We start from the raw sequence: 25,943 nt of genomic DNA, 5'->3' as shown, positions 1-25,943 counted from the left end.
AAAAAAAAAAAAAAAAAATCACTTACCTGGGGCTTCCATCAGCCCTCTGCAGACGTCCTGTGCCCGCACCGTCACTCACTGATCATCCAGTCCCTCGTGGTGGCTTATTTTTGTTTTCGCCGACTGGCGTGGCCTTGGCCAAGTGCGTCCTCAAATGCGCTCCCATCCCTGTGGTCGTCCTGCACATGCAAGGACTCGTGGACAGTCTGTGGTGCAACGTGTTATTGATGGATGGGGCGAGACATGATGTCCCAGATGTGCTCAATTGGATTGTGGTCTGGGGAATGGGCGGGCAGGTCCATAGCATCAATGCCTTTGTCTTGCAGGAACTGCTGACGCACTTCAGCCACATGAGGTCCAGCATTGTCTTACATTAGGAGGAACCCTGTGCCAACTGCACCAGCATGTGGTCTCACAAAGGGGTCTGAGGATCTAATCTCAGTACCTAATGGCAGTCAGGCTACCTCTGGTCAAGCACATGGAGGGCTGTGCGCCCCCCCAAAAAAGAAATGCCACCTCACACCATTACTGACCCACTGCCAAAACGGGTCATGCTGGAGGATGTTGCAGGCAGCAGAGCGTTCTCCGCGGCATCTCCAGACTTTTTTTTTTGTGTTTGTCACGTGTGTTCAGTGTGAACCTGCTTTCATCTGTGCAGACCACAGGGCACCAGTGGGGAATTTGGAGATCTTGGTGTTCTCTGGCAAATGCCAATCATCATTCATGGTGTTGGGCTGTAACCTAACCCCCACCTGTGGACGTCGGGCCCCCACACCACCCTCATGGAGTCTGTTTCTGACCGTTTGAGCAGACACATGCACATTTTTGGCCCACTGGAAGTCATTTTGCAGGGCTCTGGTAGTGCTCCTCCTGTCCCTTCTTGCACAAAGGCGGAGGTAGTGGTCCTGCTGCTCGGCTGTTGTCCTCCTACAGCCTCCTCTGTCTCCTGCTGTACTGGCCTGTCTCCTGGTGGCACCTCCATGCTCTTGACACTGTGCTGACAGACACAGCAAACCACCTTGCCACAGCTCGCATTCATGTGCCATTGTGGATGAGCTGCATTACCTGAGCAACTTATGTAGGTTGTAGACTCTGTCTTGTGCTACCAATAGAATGAAAGCACCGCCAGCATTCAAGTGACTAAAACATCAGCCAGAAAGCATAGGAACTGAGAAGTGGTCTGTGGTCACCACCTGCAAAACCACTACTTTATTGGGGATGTCTTACTAATTGCCTGTAATTTCCACCTGTTGTCTATTACATTTGCACAACAGCATGTGAAATTTATTGTCAATCAGTGTTGCCACTGGACAATTTGATTTCACAGAAGTGTGATTGACTTGGAGTTACTTTGTGTTGTTTAAAGAGACCCTGTAAATTCAAAAACGTCCCCTGGGGGGTACTCACCTCGGGAAGGGGAAGCCTCCGGATCCTAATGAGGCTTCAACTGTCCTCCTCTGTCCCACGAGGGTCTCGCTGCAGCCCTCCGTACAGCGGCCAGACAGACCCGACAGACTGTTCAATATTTACCTTTCCAGGCTCCAGTGGGGGAACTGTTGCAGCTCTTCTGACGGAGATAGGCGGAAATAGCCGATCTCCGTCGGGTCAGCTCTACTGCGCAGGCGCAGGAGACTTGCGACTGCGCAGTAGAGCGGCCCGACGGAGATCGGCTATTTCCGCCTATCTCCATGGGAAGGAGTGGATACTGTGCCTGCGCTGGAGCCAAAAGGTAAATATTTACGTCGCCGCCGACGTGGGACTGATGAGGACGGGGGAAGCGTCAATAGGATCCGGAGGCTTCCCCCACCCGAGGTGAGTACCCTCTAAGGAAGTTTTTTTTTCGTTACAGATTTTCTTTAAGTGTTCCCTTTATGTTTTGAGCAGTGTATTTAACAGATAATGGCCTCAATTCACTAAGCTTATCTCCTGTCTTTAATAACGTTTCTAGAGTGGTCACCATGGTGATGAGGCATGTAGTATTCAGGAAACATTTTACCTCAGGCAAACCTAAAGTGAACTCTTCTCTTCAATCCTTAAAATAACTCCACAGTTAAAGACAGGCTGTTTATTAACTGAGTGTGAAAATAACTACAGAGGAGGTAAATTAACTACAGAGGAGGTAACTTAAGGAATGAAGAGATAAGATAACTATCTTACTGTGTGGAGGTAAGTTTTCTCTTGCCTTATTATCTCTAGCATGATCTAAGTGAATTGAGACCATTGACACAATGATCATGTGACAAACTAAATTGATGTCATTATATTTTAACTCTACAGGATCTTTGCTTTCAGCAAATACACAGCTCTGGAGGTCTTTGTTAAACTTTCAATCTGTAATGCATGTTTTCTTGATGAGTGCGAAAATTTTTAAAACCGGCTTGGCCCCCAGATGCCTGATATAGGAGTGAGAGCTTGGCAGCCAAAGGGCTGAAAACAGTACTTCACACAGGTTTGCTTGTAATGCAATACTTCACACAGGTTTGCTTGTAATGCAAACCTGTTACATGAAGAATATTGTACTGGCTTTTGCTGCCACCCATTCAGAATGTCTATCTGTCTGTTGTGCTTCTTCCCCGTCTCCTGCTGTCACTGATTCATAATAAGTATGCAATTCAGTAGTTTTGATTCCATTGCCTGCTTGTTCCATGCAGGTGTATTACTGCAGGAGCCATAATCAGACAACCTTGGAAACCTTTTTTTTTTTTTTTTCCATCGAATAAAATTGTCAGCCTCCATATTCCTCAAGTTGTGCATTTTCTGTGGAACTATAAAATACTGTATAGAAATAAAAGAGGGGGTTTGGCACGCTCCACTGCCTATCACTGCGACCTACTAATTATACTGTGGGTTTGCTGCAAAAGTCCAATGTCACATACACATCAAAAACCATAAAAAAATTGAAAAAAAACATGCGCTGCCTCACAGTCCACTAGTTGAAGTCCATAAAGTGCAACCTTTTCCTGATTACCCAATCCAGGTCTTCCACTTCAATGCACCTCAGAAAATAGTGAAAACAAACAGATCATCATCCTACAGGATGTAGGACTTCAGGAATCTTCCACCGTATATCACCCGTGTGGTGTGGTACAACTTCACCTCCTGTGTATGCTCCACCACCACTAGTAATCACCTTTTTGGTATGGCTGCGCAGACCCACAGACAGCACACCCAGCTTGATAATCACAACAATGGCTTTCCGACTCCTTCTGCCTTAGAGAACCCGAGGTGGGTTTGAAGAATATTATCTGCATACAGAGGCTAGATCTGCCTATACAGCCCAGCCTCTGTTGCTATCCCAAACCCCCCTAAGGTCCCCCTGCACTCTGCAATCCCTCATAAATCACAGCCACGCTGCTGACAAACAGCTTGTCAGAGCTGGCTGTGTTTATCTCTATAGTGTCAGTCTGCTGCTCTCCCCGCCTCCTGCAGAACTCCAGTCCCCGCCTGCATCCCTTCCCTCCCTGCTGATTGGAGGGAAGGGACGGGGGCAGGGACCGGAGCTATGCAGGAGGCGGGGGAGCAGCTGAGACTGACACTACAGATGTAAACACAGCCTCACAGCACGGCTGTGATTTATGAGGGATTGCAGAGTGCAGGGGGACCTTAGTGGGGTTTGGGATAGCAACAGAGGCTGGGCTGTATAGGCAGATCCAGCCTCTGTATGCAGATAACATTCTTTAAACACACCTCGGGTTTTCTTTAAGGCCCATACACTTACCGATTTTCCCGCCGGTACACAGCCGATTTGATCACTGTGATCAAATCGGCTGTGAAATTGTCGCGCAAACGCTGACCGAGCGATCGATTTCCATCCCAAATCGATCGTTTCTGTTGTTTCCCGTCGTTCCTGTCCGGGCGGAAGATTTCGCTCGATCGACGGCGGGTCGGGAGTGCGTCGACAGCGGCGTTCGAATGCCCGACGACCGACGCAATACAGCGGCAATACATTACCTGTTCCGCCGGCGCGAGTCCCCTGGTCACCGCTGCTCCGAGTCCGGCATGCTTTACTTATTCCTGTCCCAGCAGGAAGTTTAAACAGTAGAGCGCCCTCTACTGTTTAAACTTCCCCTGGCAGGAAGTAAAGTGAAGCTGGAGGAGCCCAGACCGGGGAAGAGACAGCGGAGACTGGGGGACTCGCGCCAGCCGGAGCAGATAATGTATAGTTGGCGGGGGGGGGGGGGGCTGCGGCAGCAGGAGCTCCGCAGATGGTGAATCGATTTCATGCTAAAATCGATTCACAATCTGTTTACAGTAAAGGCAGCCATACGATCCCTCTCAGACCAGATTCGATCAGAGAGGGATCTATCTGCTGGTGGATCTGATGGCAAATCGACCAGTGTATGGCCACCTTAAGGATGACTGGTTTCAAAGTCCTATGGGGGACACCGCTGCCAAATGTATCACCGTGTAATATTATTGGGGCGGGGGGGGGGGGGTCACCTTATCAATTCATTTTGCACCCAGCACCATCAGGAACTGTGCTCACCTTTTTTATATGCTGCCCACACCACAGACAGCTTCAACCTCTTGTGTGCACAGTCCTGTTATGAATGATGGTTCCCCTCTCGGCTTCCCGTGGTTTGTCACCCCAGCAAATACCAGGCCAGAAACTTCAAAAGTTTTCAGGCATATAAAACAAATCTGGGGACGTCTCCTCCATGCACTGCAGCACCTCTTGCCCTTTAGCCACGCCCTACGCGTTTCGTCACACGACTCATCAGGAGCTCTGTACATTTGTCTCCATTTAAGTGCTTTCAGGATACCCACTAGTTTCTACACAGTGCAGCATCTCTTGCATTTCCAGATCACCATTAACTCAAGTGCAGAAGATTAAGATTGAGAAAAAATGTGATTTTTGTTGTCAGGTATTCTAGCCTTGGCAGGTGATGCATCATGGGAGATGTAGCCCAGTGACAGCTGAAGTGGTGAGGAGATTAGTAGTGAATATATTGAATCCCAAAGATAAGAAGCAGGGTACACTGTACAGATTATCTGTATTATTACTGTAATTATTACTGTTGTGTGACATACCAATAGTTAGATACTTGGTCATTGTTACATGACATGAGAAGTTAATTGATCACCTGCTCTTGAGATCCTCTCATACCAAAGTCAGTCCAATAAGAAGGCAACTGAAAGGCAAGAGCAGGTCCAAGAAATGACCTTGCAGCACCGAGGACTCTTTTCCCACCCAACGGATTTCTATGTTTATCTTGCACGCTGGGCATAAATATATTTTATTTTAAAGATGGAATTTTATATGTAATTCATGATGGTTAAAATGATTGAACAGATTTAACAGCTAAAAAAAAAAACGTATGATCTGCGAGCTGCAGAGTCGTTGAACTTTGCAGGTCGCTTTCTCAATATTAAATCACTCATCTGCCGCGGGGACGCTGCGATTTCACTGGGGCATTAACTCTTAACAGGATTATATGAGCACCCAAGTAGGTGTAACATTATTTTTTCCGCCAGAATGCCCCACAAAGAGAAAGTGGGGGGGGGGGGGGATGAGTTTTTGCATCATGTGGACCAAATCATACATTACAGTAGGTCAGGTCTCCCCTTAAAGGGAAGGTCCAAGCAAAAAAAAAATGAGTTTCACTTACCTGGGGCTTCTACCAGCTCCATGCAGCCATCCTGTGCCCTCGTAGTCACTCACTGCTGCTCCAGTCCCCCGCTGGCAGCTTGCCGACCTCGGAGGTCGGCGGTCCGCATTGCGTACATTTTTAAGCATTCCTGCTAGTGCAGGAACATTAACACATACATTTTTACGCGTTACTGGTTCAATGCGTAAAAATGTACGCATTGAACCAGTAACTCGTAAAAATGTATGTGTTAATGTTCCTGCACTAGCGGGAATGCGTAAAAATGTACGCAATGCGGCCCGCCGACCTCCGAGGTCGGCAAGCTGCCAGCGGGGGACTGGAGCAGCAGTGAGTGACTACGAGGGCACAGGATGGCTGCATGGGGCTGGTAGAAGCCCCAGGTAATTAAAACTCCTTTTTTTTTTATTTTGCTTGGACCTTCCCTTTAAGCTGTCCCCTTTGTTTACAGTTTTCAGGATTCTGTTTGCTGAATCCTGAAAACTGTATTCTTATTTTACCCTTGGGCATATTTATACCCAAAAGAGGGCCCTGCACAAGGATGAAAAATCATTTAAGTTCTTTTTTTAATGGCTGTATAGACAAACCTGTGTTCATGTGCTGTAAAAGAATTGTGTGTTTCTTTAAACAGCATCCCTCAGAGAAGTGTTAGGTCTAGGCATTGGACTGAATGGTCTTCTTGTTGTCTTTTATAAGTTGAGGGACCTGTGGTCTCTGCTTGGTTGAGATTCCTGGAGACTAGGTCTGGATTAATAAAGCCTGGTGTACAGAAACAGCTTTGCCACTACTTTTTTTTTTTTTTTTCTTTTTACCCCTCTCCCTTGTTGTCTGCTGGAGGCAATAAATGGCCTATATACAGCGGCAAAGGCTCCAGACATCTCACTAGTCCATGCCACTGCCTCATAGACTTTGTCATGTAAAGATGAGACAGCCATGTTTTGTGCTAATTCAGCATCATAGGGCCCCCCATTCTCGTGTGTGTGTACACACACACACACACACACACACACACACACACACACACACACACACACACACACACACACACACACACACACACACACACACACACACACACACACACACACACACACACACACACACACACACACACACACACACACACACACCACACACACACCACACACACACACACACACACACACACACACACACACCACACACACACCACACACACACCACACACACACACACACTTTACAATGTATTTTCAGTGGAAAAAGACATTTTGGAAATGTGTAAAATCTACTTTGGGAATTGCATCATGCATTTTGTTTTTGAAAGTTAATATGACACTTCAGTACCTTCCATTGTTCCCATGCTGCTGTCTGCAAAGAACCCTCCATTGATGTCCTGCCAATCGCTTGCTCTTTTGCTGCTGTCCTGCTCCACTCAGCTCCTGCTAAACACTCCCAAGCATGCACTTAAGATGCTTGGATTGTTCACTGGGTTACTGAACATCTATTTGCATGGTGTTCTTTTAGTATGGTCTCCCATTCTACTCTTGTATTTCTTTTCCAACCACTTCAAACTGGCAGCCCATGCATTTAGTTAAAACTGACTAAATTGAGCATGCTGCAATTTTGTGGGCAGTGAGTATATTTTTATATTCATTGAATTGTTTATGCATGTGTGCATTTTAGTGCACCTTAGTTTCACATAATGTGTACTAGGCCTTTGTCTCTACACTAGAAGCAAGTTGGTGAATTTTTTTTAAGAGACTACATCTGCAAATAAAAAATAAAGCTACATATAAGCTTTACATAGTTTTCAAACTTTTTTCTTATGGGAAAGCATTTCACTTCAGGAAGCTCAATCCGTGCACGGAGAGCTGGAGTTGGCGCCAATCCCCCAGGCAGTTACATCACTCCTGCCGCCACACAGCGCAACATAGCTCACAGGAGGAGGCACACCACTGGCATAGGCTTGCATTCAATTTACTGCATGTCTTGCAAACTACATGGGACGGGCAGAGCCCTTCATCAGGTGACATACAATAAATTAAGCGCAAGTTCATGCCAGTGGTGTGCCTCCTTCTGTGAGCTATATTTTTCCTAATGGCGCCTAATATGCCAAACCCTAGTGAATCCCTCCAATGCGGTCCCTATATTTCAGTCATGACAGGTGAAGCAAAAAAAGTATGCAGAGGCTGCCATCTTTCCTTTTGAACAATACTAGTTGCCCGATAGCACTGCTGATCTATTTGGTTACAGTAGTATCTGAATCACACCAGGAACAAGCATGCAGCTAATCTTGACAGTTCTGACAATGACAAACATCTGATCTACATGCTTCTTCAGTCTATGGCTAAAATTAGAGGCAGAGGATCAGCAGTGCTGCCAGGCAACTGGTATTGTTTAAAAGGAAATAAATATGGCAGCCTCCATATCCCTCTCACTTCAGGTTCCCTTAAAGCAGGGGTCTCAAACTCAATTTACCTGGGGGACCGCAGGAGGCAAAGTCAGGATGAGGCTGGGCCGCATAAGGAATTTCACAATCGCGGCGCATCGCCTCCTCTGCCCGCCCCTCTCACTCTTCCTTCACAAAGAGGGGTGGGGAGAGGCGGCTATTGACGTCATGAGGGGCAGAGCTGAAGCTGAAAGCTCTGCCCCTTCCAGGAAATGCCGGCGGATTGCCCCCCGGGCGATTTGGGGCTCTGCAGCCCTCATTTAGCGGCAGGGATGCGGTGGATTACTTGGGATCACTGAAGCGAACTATAAAGAAGCTTTTGCCGGCGAGGGCCACAAAATATTGTATCGAGGGCCGCAATTGGCCCGCGGGCCGCGAGTTTGAGACCCCTGCCTTAAAGCCTTGGATGTATTTGACTATACATGGAAAAGTATGCCACATTGGCTATGTATGATCATTTCAACAGTCCAAGAAAATCAGAACCGTTCTTCCAAAACAGAGACAGTGGCGATGCACGATTCATGAATTGGGTCAGGACTTGTTTCACTGCCTGCTGAAGTTTTTTTCCATCAGACACGATTATTTTGAGCAGCCTGTTTTTGGATTGTGTTACCTGATTCCTAGGACTGCAGTAACAAAGCAGCTTTCACGGGAAGAGGTGCTGAGGATCTAGAGGTGTAAAGTTCACAGGAAATACAAGGAAGTCACGGAGTATATACAATGCCACACATGCAGGGTCAAATGTTTACAAGAGTTACCTTGCACAGCACGAAGTACAGGCATGCACACACCTAGGCCAGTCAGGTGTTACAGATCTGCTGTGAAATAAAAACAAATGTCTGATGTATTCCGTCTTGTGGTTCGTAGTCATTGATTAAAGATTCAGTGTGATGATTAGCATTGGCTCAGTCACATTTAAAATGGCATTCTCTCATATGGGGTTTCTGAAAACAGAAGGCTGTTATGCAGGAGACGTAACATTTTCATATATTTTGTTTTAGTGATCTAGCAAATCTGTATGGTAAAAGGTTTTCTTTTTAGATATGGGTGGCTTGTAGAAAAGAGCATGAGCTGAAAGTTTTATGGAGGCTGGAGGTTCATTGCTGAGGTACATGTCCCAAGCATTGCCTGTAATCATTTACTCTGGGAGATGACATGGTTATATGTACAGTCAGCACTGCAGTAGTACGGTTCTCAATCATGGCTGCATGTACTTTACATATTGATGTCACTGCAGGCTGAGATTAGCCAAATGCGATGGTTTTGAAGTTTGTTGAAGGCTGATGGCTTTTTACCTGTGTTGCAGTCATGACTGAAAAGCCCATGTTGTTGCAATACCAGTTCCATATTTAAAATGGCAAAGCATTATAAGAAGGATTGTAGAGGTTGTCATGGAGATTTAGCGTCTCTTCCTCCCATAGGGTAGTTACATGTTTTAGTGGTAGGGACAATTTGAATGAACGAGAGCAAAGTGGCCATTTTTCTTTACCCAGCTCTACTGTCCATTTTACACCGCGGCTCCAGTGAAGTTCTAGTAGGTGTTTAAAACTTATCCTGTAATACATATCCTCTTAACTGGATATCACTAGCATAGCCAGTTTATGATAGACCCCAGTGGAGACCTAGAACACATAGAGGTTATTTCTCCACGTCAACCAAGGACTGGGTTTCACAAATTTGTGTTCCAGAGTTACTTCCCCTCAATCACCCAGTAAGCTCAGACTAGTTTTACATATCTGGAAGCTTAGGAAAATAAGGAAGATCTGGGCAGATGATAAAAATGGTATTGCTATGGATGTGTTCTCTGTCCGTTCGTACAATTGACCCATCAGGGTTGCTGTTTTGAACTTTCCTGTTAGCATAAGGACTCATTATAGAGAATAAAATAATTGTGTGGTTCCTCTTTTTTTCATTTACACAGGTACCAGTTTCTTATTATTGCTATAGATAGAACTGCAGGTTTTTAATTAGCAGATGAAGTGGCAAAGGCATAATTAGACCTAGTGCCGTTGTGAATGGATGTTCGTGTGAATTGCAGCACATGCGCAGATGCACTAGATCAGGAGATATGCACTAACTCCTATATTAAAGTTTAAAGCCAAGTTGGAGAGTTAAAAGAACTATGGACTTGCTTAAATGCCCATACTGACCTCTTCACCCCCTCCCCCGCCCCCTAATTTTTTTTAAAAAATGATGATAATTTTGTGGCATTAATGCTGGTAATGGAGTTATAATACTTTATGAGCATTAAAAGCCCATAAACATTCCTAATTAGTGCTCAGTAGAGATCAGCTTAATTTCTGACTTTACATGCATTTTCTTCACTAACTTGAAACTAAGCCACTTAAGCCTAGTAGATGCTGCTTGAGCTGCAGGCAAATTAATCAGCACCTGCTGGGCTTGATTAGCTCAAGATTACCAAATTGTAGGGGATAGCTCTCTCTTTGCAGGTCCCGGATTCTAGGCCAGAACACTCTCTGCATGGAGTTTGCATGTTATCCCTGTGTTTGTGTGGATTTTCTATGGGCACCATGATTTCCTCCCACACCCTAAAAACAGCCTTAAAGGGGAACTTCAGCCTGAACAAACATACTGTCAATCATCAAGTTACATTAGTTATGTTAGTTAGAATAGATAGGTAATATAATCTCTCACCCACCCTGTTTTAAAAGAACAGGCAAATGTTTGTGATTCATGGGGGCTGCCATCTTTGTCATGGGGGCTGCCATCTTTTTGGTTGAAATTAGGTGACAAGGAGCAGGAGACACAGATCCAACTATCCTGTGTCCTGATTACCCCTTCCAGATTCACACGCTAGGCTTCAAATGTCAAAGTCAAATGTCAAAAAAAAAAAATTGCACCAAAACAGCAGAACGAGAACAACAACATCAGAAATCCCATCATACTTTGCACAGCATCAGGGGAGAAAAAGCCCGGGCAGTTTTCTTCTGTGCAGCTAAAAATGAGGCTTGTATAAGAGAAACAAAGTTCTGATGCTGTGAAACTGTTAAAGAAACACAAAGCCTTTTCAGTGCTGCTGAGTCGATTTTTAGTCCGGAGGTTCACTTTAAGACTGATGGACAAATAACCATAATTGGGATTAGATTGTGATCCCCCTTTGAGGGACAGTTAGTGACTAGACTGCATACTCTGTAAAGTGCTGGTATTGGGCATGGATGAGAGTCAGGAAAACTGAGGTCCTCGTGCATAAAGTGTACCAAGAGATCTGAAGCTTCCCAAAAACTGTTTTAAGGATAATCAATTTTTGGTTAAAATGATTGCACGTCTGCAAGAGAGGCTTTATGCTTAAATGTGCACAAATGAGTACTGTACATACTTTTGCATGTGTTTTTCTTATATCTCATGCGTTTGTAATTAGAAAAGCATTTGCGTTTTCCACAGTAGCTAATGTAATGAAAAATGCTGCAAGCTTTCAGGTTCCAGCCGTGACATGTCATGGTTCTCTGCCATCGGGTAACGCCACCGCATTTCAAGCACTGACATAAGTGGCGTTACAACCACTGCCATTTGACTGCATTTCAATTGCACCCGAATGGCACTCTTGGGTGACAGACTTCCCGTCTGCGCCCGTCCTGTGAATTCGCGCATACCTGCCAGCCAGAAGATCTATCATAGAACGCTCATCATGAGAGAGATATCTCTGAATCCATCCTCCTCCATCGGGGGGGGGGGGGGGGGGGGATGGGGGGTTTGGTTGGGGGGTGAGTATGTTGCTTTAGAGATGGTAAATGAGATGCATAAGTTCCTACTTGCATGCAAATATATTGCAGATTGCACATGCCTTGGACACATTCTAGTGTCTGACAATCTATGAACTACTGACCTTTTTTTTTTTTCCATCTCCCCCACTCCTACACCCCACACACATGAATTCTACAATTTGTTTTAGCTTATAACAATAACAAACATTGTATGTAGCCTGACCAAGTTATGTTTCAATGAGTTACAGTGTCTCCTCATCACACTTAGTCTGTGGTATGTGATGTGAAGTAACCAAGTGGTCTTTTTTTCATAAATTAGCTAGCACCCCTGTGAGACCCTCTTGATGATGTAATTAAGGCATCCGATGACATCTATTTATGGTTGCAGAACAAATTATCTCCTTTTTAATGTCCAGTGTATATAAGCTGTGTTCTGATTTTATTGTCCTCAGTTATAGCTTATTAAACCCACCTATCAGAGCAAGAGAGAAGTCCTCAAGCAGGGGATGGTAGCTACAGTAGGTCACTAAAGGTGGCCATACATCAGGTGACTTGATGGCTGATCGACCATCCAATTCGATTATTAGAATCAAATTGGATGAAAATCGTTGCTGCCTAGTGCATGCACGACCGACAAAGCGACTAATTTCTGGACAGAAATTGGTCGCTTTGTATATCGCGCATGCTGCAAGATGTTGGGCTTGGTCGGGTGCGTGACGGTACGGCAGCGATTTCCGGGAACGAGCGATGAGTCGCCGAAACCCCCGCTACAATGTGTGTGTATGTGTGTGTATATATATATATATATATATAAATATATATATATATATATATATAACGACACATTTGTACCTTAGGGGGAGAGCGGCAGTGCGGACGTGGCGGCTCAGCCGATTCCCTGAAGATGTTATGCTGAAATCGGATGGGAAAAGTCTTGTAGTATATGGGCAGAATCGTCAAGAGACAAATTTATCTCTAATCGAATTTGATTAGAGATAAATTTCTCTGTCGAGTCTGCCCATAATCGTCAGGTGTATGGCTACCTTAATAGTTTTATCAGCAATATCTCTACAATCATTTCATTTGAAAGTCTTAAAACATTTTACCAGTGTGACTCTTTATATGCTCAATTGCTTTCTTTATTTCACTTAGCTGTGCTTTATTTTTGTAGCTCGATTTTTTAAAGTAATGTGTGGGGCATCTTCTTACAGGAGTAGTGATATCCTCCTCCATGTTGAATAATCTCCCTACTTTTCCAACCACATGTGCACAAATTCAGCCCAGCTGCTTTTCCAAAACACTTTTCGAGAATCTGACCTGCTCCAACATTTTTTTTCCTCTCTGGCTTTTCCTGGCCTGAGAATCTGTACTAGGCTGGCTATTTTTAACTCTGCTCCGGCTATTTTTGGTACAGCAAGTGTAAAATTCCTTCTCTCGCAAACAATGGACCGCAGAGCAGAGAACAATTTGTGGAGACGGCGGCGGGGCCTTTTTGGCGTTCCTGGACTGTCCTCTCTGCCACGCAGACACACATACACAGACACGCAGAGCTGTGTGTTGGTATGATATTGCAGTGACTCACGCGTTTCGCAAAGGACAACAAAGCAGGCTTCCTGTTTTGCGATTGAATTGAAGATCCTCCCTTAGTGAAGCTTTTCAGATGGGGAATGTCTTGTGAATGAGAAGCATAATATTGTAAAGGGACAACAGTCAAGACTGCTTGATTAACCATTTATAGCCTAGCAGCAAGTCTTTTTTTTTTTTTTTTTTTTTTTGTAATAGTTGTAGATTGTGTAGCAAATTACCGTTTAGGATTTTTATTGCAGTCTTTGTTTTGACCTTTGCAGTCTGTGTGGCCTGACTTTCCCTCATCTTCTGGCCCTTGGACCTCAGTGTTTTTAATGTGAACACTAAGAGAATAAGAAACTATAAAGTCGTCTGCAAAAAAAATGACGGTATTTGTTTCTCACTCTGTCACTGGGATTACCCACTTCCTATGAGAACAGGAAAGGAGGGAAAGTCCTCTTGAATAAGGATTTAGACAGTAATAAAAACTCCCTGAGGTGGATGCAGGGACACAGGTGGACTGTACACCATGGCCGTTTTGCAGCTAGGACGCTTGAAGTCCAGGCATTTCTTATACCTAAAGTTTATCTAATGCAATTATTATTATTATTTAGTATTTATATAGCGCCGACATATTAAGCAGCGCTGTACAGTATATATATATATATATATACATATATATATATATATATATATATATATATATCTTGTCACTAACTGTCCCTCAAAGGAGCTCACAATCTAATCCCTACCATTGCCATATGTCTATATTATGTAGTGTAAGTACTTGTAGTCTAGGGCCAATTTTTAGAGGGAGCCAATTAACTTACCTGTATGTTTTTGGAATGTGGGAGGAAACCGGAGTGCCCGGAGGAAACCCACGCAGACACGGAGAGAACATACAAACTCTTTGCAGATAGTGCCCTGGCTGGGATTCGAAACCAGGGACCCAGCGCTGCAAGGCGAGAGAGCTAACCACTACGCCACCGTGCTGCCCTGACAAAGTTCCATTGCAGAAAACGTTTGTTGGAGATGTTTAGAATCTGGATCATCTTAACCGAGAGCAGGCCATGGACATTTTTCTACTCCTTATTCCTCCCACTCTGTTTTGCACTGTGTATCATCCCTCCTCTATCAACAGCATGCGTCGCTAGTTTCAAGGCTAGCAACCTATCTGTACCAAACTTGGCCCCAAAACGTCGCCATGATGGATGAAGTTCCGATCCTTGCAGGCAACAGTACGCGTCCGTGTGTAGTCTGCATTAAGGTCTAACACTTTCCTGTCTGTGGTCACTCCACCCATACTTTTGTCTGATAGGAGTTATCAGATATCAGTAATTGTCTGTAGATCAGATCTGAGTAATGCTGTCTAAACCATTCCCATCTTATATGTGTCTGGATCATTGATCATCATGCCTAATGTGCATATAACAGGTTACAGGTATGTGACTATTTGCCAGTTCACACAAGATTCCAGAGCAGAAGGCAGCAGAACAACGGACATGTAAAATGGACACCTACTTTACTATGGTAAAGTAAGGATCCAATCAGAGGTGTACAGGTTTGTTCATTGTGCTTCCACAACGTGCGTACCCAACTTGCTCAATGTTTTAGGACAAAATAAAATGCCCTATCCGCTTTTGATTCTAGCAATTGTGGCTGCCACAGTCATGGATTATTGAAGTGTACAATCCTACCCCTGGTTTACAGACACACTGCCAATCTGGTATAGTATAAACTAAGCTTGATACTGTCACCCACATATTGGCTGCTGGATTGAAACGGGAAGAGTCTTTTTAGCTGTCAGACCAGCAGGAAAAGCAACAGCAGTGCTGCTGTGCATGCACAGGATTAAACAGAAGAGCACTTGTAAACAATAGGCAGCCAAGAGGTTTTCAGATTTATCAGGTGGGCAAAACCAGCTACGTGTTATGCTTTTATTGATGAGTTTGGAGCTGATTTTAAATATTTATGTTGTCATAAGCACACTTATCCTTTGATGCCACTTTTGTATTGAAATCACCATGCTGAGCTCATACAAATGAATATACTGGGCGATCTGTCAAGATCGTTCAGTCATTTTCAATCCTTGGAGTGCTCATCAGATAAAAGCTCAGGATTCTTGGCACCCTGTTGTTCTGTAAACCCAGCAGAAAAGCACAGCATCTATTAGGCACTCCAAAGAAACCAACAAGCATATTTTCCCCATGTTTCTGTCACCATCAGCATATTGTAGCAGAGCGATAATAAGACAGATAAACCATGATTGATTTTTAAACTGTTAAAAGGCTTTGGGGAGAGTTTGTGCTGTGGAACAATGTGCCGGGGTTTGCGGAGATTATGCCCGGGGGGATATGATTTAACAAGGCTGAGCTCTCTGTGATGGGAAACACACTTTTCACATGCTCTCTCTTTTCTCTTCCCCTCCCTCCTTTACATTGCAGAACTAAGTCCGAACGAAATCCTTCACAACATCTGGAGGCTGCAGGCAAATGACATGAACTGAAAAGAGGAAAACAAAACGAGGGGGGAAGTTTTTGGTTTCACTGATTTTTATTTCATGGTCACATCCTGAAAACTTGATCGGATTCAAAAACGGGGCACCCTTTCTCTGCAGAAGTCTTCTCTGGATTTCTAGCCAACCATGGGCAGGAAAAAGATCCAGATCCAAAGGATCACGGATGAGCGAAACAGACAGGTAAGTGCAGATTCCAGTTTATGGCAGAGCGCTGGTGTTTGCATGAGGATGCATTTTTAAAGTTTAATTCCAGGTTTGAAGAATGAAATGTTACACTATACTGGGCCTATTTTGCCAAGGTCCTTTCTGGAGAACACACGTGTTTGCAAACGCACCAGGATTCATTAAAAGTCATCTGCATCTACTATACTTACTTACACAAACCCATAGCTTTTTTTATCAATCCAGGAATGCTAAAGGAACCCAGTGATGACACCAAATTAACTAATCTAAACCTAATATCATGTAGGGCATGGTTGACAGACCTAGGACTTGAATGTAGGGGGGCGGCCTCCCCATCCCTTTTGTTCTATCACTCCCTGCCCAAGAACACAGATTGGCGATGGAAAGGTGGATGTGAAAGCGGGATTATCACCATAAAAATCAAATTTCAACAGCAACTGGTCTGAGTGTATTAAGTGATAAAGATCGTAATCCTGCATTTCAAAATTTCAAAACTGTTTCTGTTGTTATGGTTTGGAGTTATCACATACCTTAGGAGCACTGGCACTTTAATTGCCATTGCCAAACAGTTGCATGCTGAGGGGGGGGGGGGGTCTTTTTATCTTTAATATATTCATCCTCTTCCCTTTATTTTACTCTCCTTCTAATGACATAAGACAGTGCATTTCCTGGTATAGACCTCAGTGGGAGTGTCTGAAGACTCTGGGAGGAGGGCGGGTAACGAATACACAATTAGCAAGATGAGAAAAAAGAGGGAGGGAGGAAATGTCAGGAGGTCATAGGTAACCAAGATGGAAACTGTCTAGAATAGGATTTTCTGCTTTTCCTTTTTAAAATTCACAGGAATCATAACATTGACAATGCAATACATCTGTTATGTAAGTAGAACTAGTATTTATCTACTTATATATGTGTTTTTTATTTCTAGGTTAGCATGGGTGTCACTTGTTCTTGATGAAATATTGTGTGGTGAGTGGCATACGCAGCCACTACATCCAGATTAAGCTGCAGTGACCATACCAATGCTTCGGGGTTGCATGGAGCTGACACGGGGGATGGCATTCGATTCTAACTTTGATCAGGGCTCAAATGGTGCTCAGTGCAAATACAGAACTGTGTTTTTGTTTTTTTTGTTTGTTTGTTTTTTAGTTTAGTGTCAAATTAGAGTTCTTTTAAAGAAAGCTCTTGCTGTGGGGTGTTGACCATAGCTGCAGTAATGATGCATTCAGCGCCTACAAAGAATGCCTGGTACACACCATGCAATTTCCAGTCAGATGGGTTGAATCGATTATTTCTGACAGGTCCAATCTGATTTCTGATTATTTTTTTTCGATTTCACAATCACTTCTAATCAAAATCAATCAGAAAAACGATCCGTAATCAGATCGGACATGTTGGAAATAACTGATTCGACCCGTCTTTCTGACAGGAAATTGCATGGTGCGTACATGTCATTAAGGATACTGCCGGCCACAGGCGCAATTCGGCTGCAATTACATGTATATAATTACATAATAGCATAAACTTTTAGATTCTTTTAGGGTATATCCAACATAAATTGCAGAGTTTTTTGTGATCTATATATATCCCTTTTTGTGTCACTTGGCGGCCAAGCAATGGCCTTCTTTATGCTATTCGGACCAGAACGGGCAAAGTCCCAGCATGCTTTTTGTATGACAGTATGTGGAGATAGTAATTCCTGTTCATTAACTGCAGGTGGGGTAATTGATGCCTTGACATTTTAATATTCAAAATTGAAACCTTTTATGGCCCATCTTCCCTTTAGAGTGGCTATCTGTTTTTCAGAACCACAACCTTGTTTTCAGTGCACGACAATACAAGAACCTACCCATAGTAGCAAGAGTGCCTTCTACCTTGTTTTGTATGTGTGGTAATTACCCACTTCAAAGTGTGGTAACACATCCTACATTGCGAACACCACAAGACTGATGTTCATTGTAAAAGGTAGGTTTCGTGTTCTCCTATATAATAAGGTTACATCCTACTATAAAATATTGTAAAAATGTGCAGTGCCCTTCAGAGCCGAAGTACAAAATCTAAATAGTTGTAGTAGTAATAATAGAAAATAATACAAGTAGTAATTTTTTTTAAACGGAGTTAGCTAAGATTACAAAAGCTAAAACAAAATTAGTTCTATTACATATTATATAGCTGCATAATGTTACATCTGAGTTGAATGCAATATTGTGTCTTGTGAGGGAATGGACTAGTTAACATACTGAAGCTGGCACTGTATGTGGCAGCTATCAGAAAAACACTGTAATGATGGTGGTAGTAGATCTAGATGGTAGACTTCAACAAAAAATCCCCCATACACATTTTACACCCGCCTGTAATACCTTAGAAAAGTTTAAAAATTAATTGAGCGTTAATCAAACCCGAGTAGAGTAGCTTTGTACCTCTCGATGCAGTACAAAGCTATGTGGCAAGTGTTTCATAAATTGGTCAGGCTTGCTTAGCGATTGAATCTGCTGGAAAGATGATAACGTTTATGGCCACCCTCTTCTGAGAGCCATATGCTGGTAGAGTGTAATATTAAATCTCCCAGGTATGTCCCGCTGTTTCTGCTGGGTCTTTATAAGTTTAAACCTTCCATTAGAAAACCCTAAGCAGTGCAATTCTTATATACCAGTAGAGCTGCCTGAGTGGTCATGTGACCTGAAATTCTACTTCAGATTTCAGTTATTGGAAATCATTGTTTACATAGGTTACTGTACGTTTCTTGCATAGAGGAAACTTGAGAATGTCATACATGAATCAGTTTAAAGGAATACTGTAGGGGGGTCGGGGGAAAATTAGTTGAACTTACCCAGGGCTTCTAATGGTCCCCCACAGACATCCTGTGCCCGCGCAGCCACTCACCGATGCTCCGGCCCCGCCTCCGGATCACTTCTGTAATTTCAGACTTTAAAGTCTGAAAACCACTGCACCTGCGTTGCCGTGTCCTCGCTCCTGCTGATGTCACCAGGAGCATACTGCGCAGGCACAGACCATACTGGGCCTGTGCAGTATGCTCCTGGTGACATCAGCAGGAGCGAGGACACGGCAACGCAGGTGCAGTGGTTTTCAGACTTTAAAGTCTGAAAATCCAGAAGTGAACCGAAGGTGGGGCCAGAGCATCGGTGAGTGGCTGAGCGGGCACAGGACGTCTGCGGAGGACCATTAGAAGCCCCGGGTAAGTTCAACTCATTTTCTCCCGACCCCCCCCCCCCCCCCCCCCTACAGTATCCCTTTAAGCTTGAGCTGCTTCCAATTCAGGTAAATTGAAAAGTAAACATATAAGCAGTCAGTCAAAATGAAATCAGTTACAGTACCACATACAGAAATTAAAGGACACCTGAAATGAGAGGGATATGAAGGCTGCCATATTTATTTTCTTTTAAACAATGCACATTGCCTGGCTGTCCTGCCTGAGCCTCTGAGGGCCCTTTTACACTCTCCGTGTTGTTGCATTAAATTACCATTTCTTATCACAGCTCATCGCAATGGCAATTAAAGTCAATAGAATATGACACACTTCCTGCAATGCTATGTGATGCAACAGAAGTGCTCCAACTGACACAGGAGCTGCAGTGCATTACAGTGTGCGGCATCGGAAGCATTTCTCATTTTTGGTGCATGTGCAGATGCAGATTTTCTTATGATGTACTTCCTGTCCAGCAATCTACATGTGACTGAAGGGTGCAACTTTTTCTAAGGCAGGTTGCCTCCAATTTCCCTGTTAACACAGTCTGCAGCATATACTAAGGCGTGTTTAATGGTGCATTGCGGTAGCAGTTTTCCCGTTCTCAAATAGGGTTGCAACGGTATGAAATATGACGGAATAGGGGTCTCAAAAAATACCACGTTATACAGTTTTACACAATTATTATTACAATTACCCTTATGAAAAAAGGTCAACATTGAACAAAAAGGTCAACATTGAACAAACCAGAGCCGAAGCTTGAGTTCAAAATGTGATACTTACCCTGAAGAGAGTGAAGCCTCAGGATCCTATTTTAGGCTTCCCTCGCTTGTCTGAAGCCCCCCTTTGCAGAGCATGGCCCCACTTCACATTGAGGCTCTTCTTCCTAAATAATGGCTGCACAGAAGCCGCGGGAGCCTGCATGCGTAGTAACATGGAGCACGCGGCGGATTGGGTGCCCCCAGTATAGGTAGCCAGCTATAGGTGTCCCCAGTATAGGTGCCCCCCAGTATAGGTAGGCAACTATAGGTGCCCCCGGTATAGGTAGCCAGCTATAGGTGCCCCCAAATACATACACTACACCAGTGATCTTCAAACTTGGCTCTCCAGCTGTTAAGGAACTACAAGTCTCACAATACATTGCAGGAATCTGACACATTAAGGTGAATGCATTATGGGACTTGTAGTTCCTTAACAGCTGGAAAGCCACGTTTGCAGATCACTGCACTACACGATACATACATATACATATGAGTATAGTAGTGATTACATTGGGAGCCCCACTGAGGGACAGTTAAGTGACAAGACAATATAATCTGTACAGCGCTGCTGTCGATGCTATATAACTACTAAATGATAATAGGCTATCCAGGTAGGTACCTATACATTGTCTGATGTATAGGCACCTTAAAGTGAACATTAACTGAAAATAAACTTGCAGAGAAAGAAAAAGAAACACAGAGAGCCCAAAATTGTGTAGTATGTTCAAGAAGCAATTGGTGGTAGTAGTAAGGTGTACAAGAGTTTATACTCACAAACATGGGTTACCACAAAGGCAACCACTGTATAGGCGGGTGGGGATGTTATGACCTGACCTCACTCAGGTTAAGAAATCGCTCTTTGTAGATAGGAGATAAGGGGTAACACTCCTCCATCAGAGGTGGACTTGGAAATAGAAGAGAAACTTGAACAGAGGTGCCAGAATAGAGCAAAAAGGTTTAAAAACCGTTTAAAAAGGGTGGCAGTGGTGGGCTACCTCTCCAACAAGTAAAACCACAGACTGTGTTGATTAAAATTCAACATAGATGCTGTTTATTTAAGTACTCCACAGTGCAAAGCATTTCACAGGTTCTATCCTGCTTTATCAGGCAATCAAGAGTAAAAACGAGTACAAGTCTGGGTCCAAGTCAAAGACCCAGAGGCATTTGAGATGTTCTCTCTTACTGCGCCTGTGCAGGACTCGTTCACCGTCGTGAACGTGTACGAGGATGTGTGCGGCCAGGGCAGTGAAACTACGCCACGGTGGGGGTACGGAGGATCGGTTCAGCACGCCGCGGGCACAGGGCAGCTGCGGGGGGCTGGTCGAAGCCCCAGGTAAGTGGAACACCTGTAATTATTTTCAGTTAAGGGTCTTCCAAGTTGGAGATCACTGGAGAACATAAGTAATTTACAGTACTGGACTGGATTTATAAATCAATGCCCACTATTAGACAGCAAAAATGTGCAGCCCTTGGCTGGATCAATTAGCTGGTCGGGTTGTTAATGAACTTGGTATGTAAGCCAATGCAGATGTTTGTATGCAACAGCAATGGTTTTTTCCTGCATGACGGGATGAGCGGGACATATTTTGAAAAGCCAGAGTTAAAAAGGCAAACAAGCTAAAGATGTTTGCCCCAAAGTGCAATGGGTTCAAGATGTCCACCATTATTCTGTTCAGACAAATCAACATCCAGAAACTGTTTACAAGAAGCAATTCTGTTCCCATATGTTTTTCGAACAGTGTTTTTGTTTCATGACACAAACACACTGGCTAATATTGGAGGTATGTGCTCTAACTGAATTTAGGCTTGATTTATTTGGTAAGTGGGAAGTTTGTGTGTAGAATCCATGTTTAAAATGGATATCAGCATAGATGAGGTCATTTTCTGTGTTTCATTGCCCACAATGCTCTGCTGTACTGAATGTTTGTGTAATTTTTTTTTTTCCCTCATCCATAACTTTTATGCGTGTTGAGCAATTTATAATTCAAGTATAAATTACTTTAGGCGAGTATTTTCTACTACTTTACAATTCTGTTAATCTGTGACTTTTATTTGTCTTCCCTAGACATGGTTGTTGAAAATGGCAAGATAAAACTGGTGCCACTATTTTCTAATGGGATAGAAAGAAACCTTATTTCCCTACTAACTTCTTGCTTTGTCACCTTTGTAGACCTGCTTCTTTACAGCATGGTCTACACTTCATGCCTTTTCTCTACCATTTAAAATGCGCACCCCCAACTCCAGGTTCCACCATCCCCTTTATTCATTATATATACAGATCTTACATTGTATAAGTTGTTGGTAAGATTTTTTAGATCTTTTCTTTCCACTGTACTTTCACTTTAAAGCTTGTAGTACGCTATTTAATGTTCAATGCAGTATAAAACCATCAGTCCACCACCATCTTTTCCAGTCACATTTTTTATTTTGCCATTGAAACTGATTGAACAGTATTAATGGATTTTGTGGGAAAGAAAATATGGAATTGATTGGCTGATGGCAGCCATAAGATATTTTACGAAATTAGAAAACTCTTTCAAATATGATTTGATCTTTCATAAGATATTTTACGAAATTAGAAAACTCTTTCAAATATGATTTGATCTTTGGAAGGAAATTACAAGTTGGTGAATCCTCCTGCCAGTCACCATAAAAAATGTTGCTAATTGAAAGTAGAGCAGGGCTGCATCTTCCCTCAGTACAGTAGTCCCTACTTTCTTTGGCGACATTGTTTACCTAATTTGATTTCTGAATTTTGCGTCTCCATGCCTACAAACACCAGTCTAAAAACAAAAAGGGTATTTTCTAAAAGGAAGCCAGTTTTGCCACACTTGATCACAACAGAAGTACAATCCTATCATATACCTTTCCCATAATGTCATCACTTAATGTTTTAAGCCACAGTGCAATTATTTTCAGCAAAGCATGGAAAAATACATACAGTTTCAAATATTACCCCATGAGATCGATAAATACATTTAATTATGGAAGGACCCTTTCTTCAGTCTGTGATGAAGGGGACAGTTTTGTTGCCTTTGTCGCTTACTTGTGGCTTCCTGTTTGGTCACAATCACCAGGCCTGAACAGGAAGTCACTGCAACAGAGGAAACCCAGAGAGACCAGAGTAAACAAGAGGTATCCTGACAAGAATATATCACACACTGACAGAAGTGTGTGTGTGTGTGTGTGTGTGTGTGTGTGTGTGTGTGTGTGTGTGTGTGTGTGTGTGTGTGTGTGTGTGTGTGTGTGTGTGTGTGTGTGTGTGTAGGGGGGAGGGGGTTAAGGGCTGTGTGGATATTGCTTATTACCTTCGAAGTGTTGCATTGTGTGAGAGAATTATGCTGTAATACAGCCTCCCACATAGTGTACAGTGTATGGAATTGTTTTGCAAGGATGAAAGCCCACGGCGGTTGTCCTTGTCACTGCTGCTTAGCTATTAAAGCATAGCTCCTTTCCTTTCTCTGCCTGTTGGGGCGAGATAGCATGCCTCCCCCAATTATGGTTGACTAGTCACGTGGCAGAGAGCTGCTTATATATTGCCTTTATAGCAAGCACAAGAGGACCTGTTAAACGGGGCACACATACATTTCTGCTTTATAGCGTTACACTGAAAACATTTTGGTGCTTTATATATACTGGAAATTAATAAATCTTATTTATCACAGCATTAGGACTTGCTGTGATAAGTATGCAGTGCTGGAATGTAGAAGGTAGAATCAAATTTAAATGGATCCAGTTACAATATTAATTTGCAATAGCCTGATTCTTTTCTCTGACAACCCTGAAACTGTGGTTTAATTTTGTTTTATAAGTTTTTTTTTTTTCTTTTTGTTCCTCAGCTCTTTTCAGTTTGGTAGAAGCTTGCTAATCCTTGTTTCCACTATACAATGCATGTGGCTGGGCCTTTATTCATAAAGTAACACACGGCACCCAATACCCAATACATCAACACCCAATACCCTACTTGACCCCCTACAGTCTGGATTCCGACCTGCACACTCAACTGAAACAGCCCTCGCCAAGGTGGTCAACGACCTTGCCAAGGCCAAAGGCAGTTATTCCATCCTGCTCCTCCTTGACCTCTCCGCAGCATTTGACACTGTTGACCACTCCCTCCTCCTCCTCCAATCACAACAGTCCATGGGCATCCATGGTCTTGCCTTGGCCTGGATCTCCTCCTACCTATCCAATCGCTCCTTCACAAATTTCTTCAATGGCTCCTCCTCAACGCCTGCCCCCCCTCTCAGTCGAGGTCCCCCAGGGCTCTGTTCTGGGACCTCTTCTTTTCTCCATATACACTTCCTCAGTTGGCAAGCTTACCTCCTCCCTGGGCTTCAAATACCATCTTTATGCCGATGACACTCAGATTTACCTCCATACCCCCGATCTCTCATCCACCACCATAAACAAGGTCTCTTTGTGTCTCTCAACAATTTCCTCCTGGATGTCTGCTAGGGTCCTGAAGCTTAACCTAGACAAAACTGAGCTCCTGATCTTTCCACCCCATGCTGCTGCACCCCTCCCAGATTTCCACCTCACAATCGACAACACAACCATTCGCACTACCTCCCAGGCCCGCTGTCTGGGTGTCACCTTGGACTCTGACCTCTCCTTCATCCCACACATTCAAAACATCACCAGAACCTGCAATTTCCACCTCCGTAATATCTCCAAGATCCGCCCCTTCTTAACCCCAGACACAACCAAACTGCTCATCCATGCCCTCATCATCTCCCGCCTTGATTACTGTAACTCCCTCCTTTCTGGCCTCCCCTTGAAATGCCCTGCCCCCTTCAATCAGTGATGAACGCGGCTGCAAGACTCATCCATTCTTCACACTGCTCCGCATCCACATCTCTCTTTTGTGAATCCCTGCACTGGCTCCCTATCCGTTTCAGGATAACTTTCAAGATTCTATGCCTGGCGTAAAAATCTGTGCACAAAACCTGCCCTACCTACATCTCAGGGCTTGTTCACAGGTATACACCAGGTCGCCCCCCCCATATCCTCCAACGACCTTTGCCTCACCATCCCACGCATCTCCCACTCCCATGCCCGCCTGCAGGATTTCTCAAGAGCCGCCCCTACCCTCTGGAACACCCTTCCACCACCCTCTTTAGTATAGCTCTTTTAGTTTCAAATATAAACTGTTATTGCTTTGTGTGTGGTGTATTTATGTTTGTTGCCCATACCAGTAATGTAAAAATGATGGTTGGAAGCAGAACAAATGTTTCAGTGGAACCAACAGTCATTTCACTTCACTTCACTGAGGCATTCAAAAGCGGGTACTAAATTATTAGTGATTTAAAATAAGAATTAGAAAACCTAAGCCCACAAAGAATACAGAAAACAGCATATTCCTAATTGTCACTACTTACATCTTAGCTTAAATTTTAGCCTTGTTAATAACTATTGTTACATGTTCGCCTGAAGGTACCCATACATCTAGAGATTTTGGTGGCTGATCAACCAATAGACCTATTTCTCTTTGATTGAATCTGGAAGAGAAGTGTGGACGCCGGACAGTTAAAGTATTAAAGGGGTTCTCTGGTATGTTTAAAAAAGCTAAAACTGACACTTACCTGCTGCTTCTATTGGGCCCCCTGCAGCTGTAATGTCCTGCGCCGTCCTCCTCCGATGCTCCGTTCCCCACCGCTGGTAACCTGCTAAATATTAGTCTAACTAGACAAATAGAACAGCTTCTGCGCGGCCATGGCCGTCATTGGGAGCTTACAGTACAAAGTTTTCTTGTACTGCGCCTGCGCAGTAAGCTCTCGATGAAGCGTGCGAGAGCGAGCACACGCACGCCACAGTTCTATACGTCTAGTTAGACGAATATTTAGCAGGTTACCGGCGCCGGGGAACGGAGCATCGGAGGAGGACTGCGAGGGACATTACAGCAGCAGGGGGCCGATAGACGCCCCAGGTAAGTGTCAGTTTTAGCTTTTTTAA

At 43.8% G+C, this 25,943-nt stretch overlaps 1 protein-coding gene across 4 annotated transcripts in view; it reads left to right on the top strand.

Annotated features, from left to right (window-relative positions):
* Positions 1-25,943, top strand: part of MEF2D (myocyte enhancer factor 2D) — a 270,676-nt gene that overhangs the window by 154,540 nt on the left and 90,193 nt on the right. For all 4 annotated transcript variants that reach the window (XM_068253573.1, XM_068253574.1, XM_068253571.1 and 1 more), the window contains one exon: positions 15,769-16,022. In XM_068253573.1, the coding sequence (XP_068109674.1) occupies positions 15,969-16,022 (54 nt within the window). In that variant the 5' untranslated portion in view covers positions 15,769-15,968. The remainder of the gene's footprint in view (positions 1-15,768; positions 16,023-25,943) is intronic.

This window comes from Hyperolius riggenbachi, chromosome 9, assembly GCF_040937935.1.
Source record: "Hyperolius riggenbachi isolate aHypRig1 chromosome 9, aHypRig1.pri, whole genome shotgun sequence".
NCBI classification, from domain to species: domain Eukaryota; kingdom Metazoa; phylum Chordata; class Amphibia; order Anura; family Hyperoliidae; genus Hyperolius; species Hyperolius riggenbachi.
Note: the sequence above shows the minus strand (reverse complement) of the source record. Positions and strands in the feature narration are given on the sequence as shown.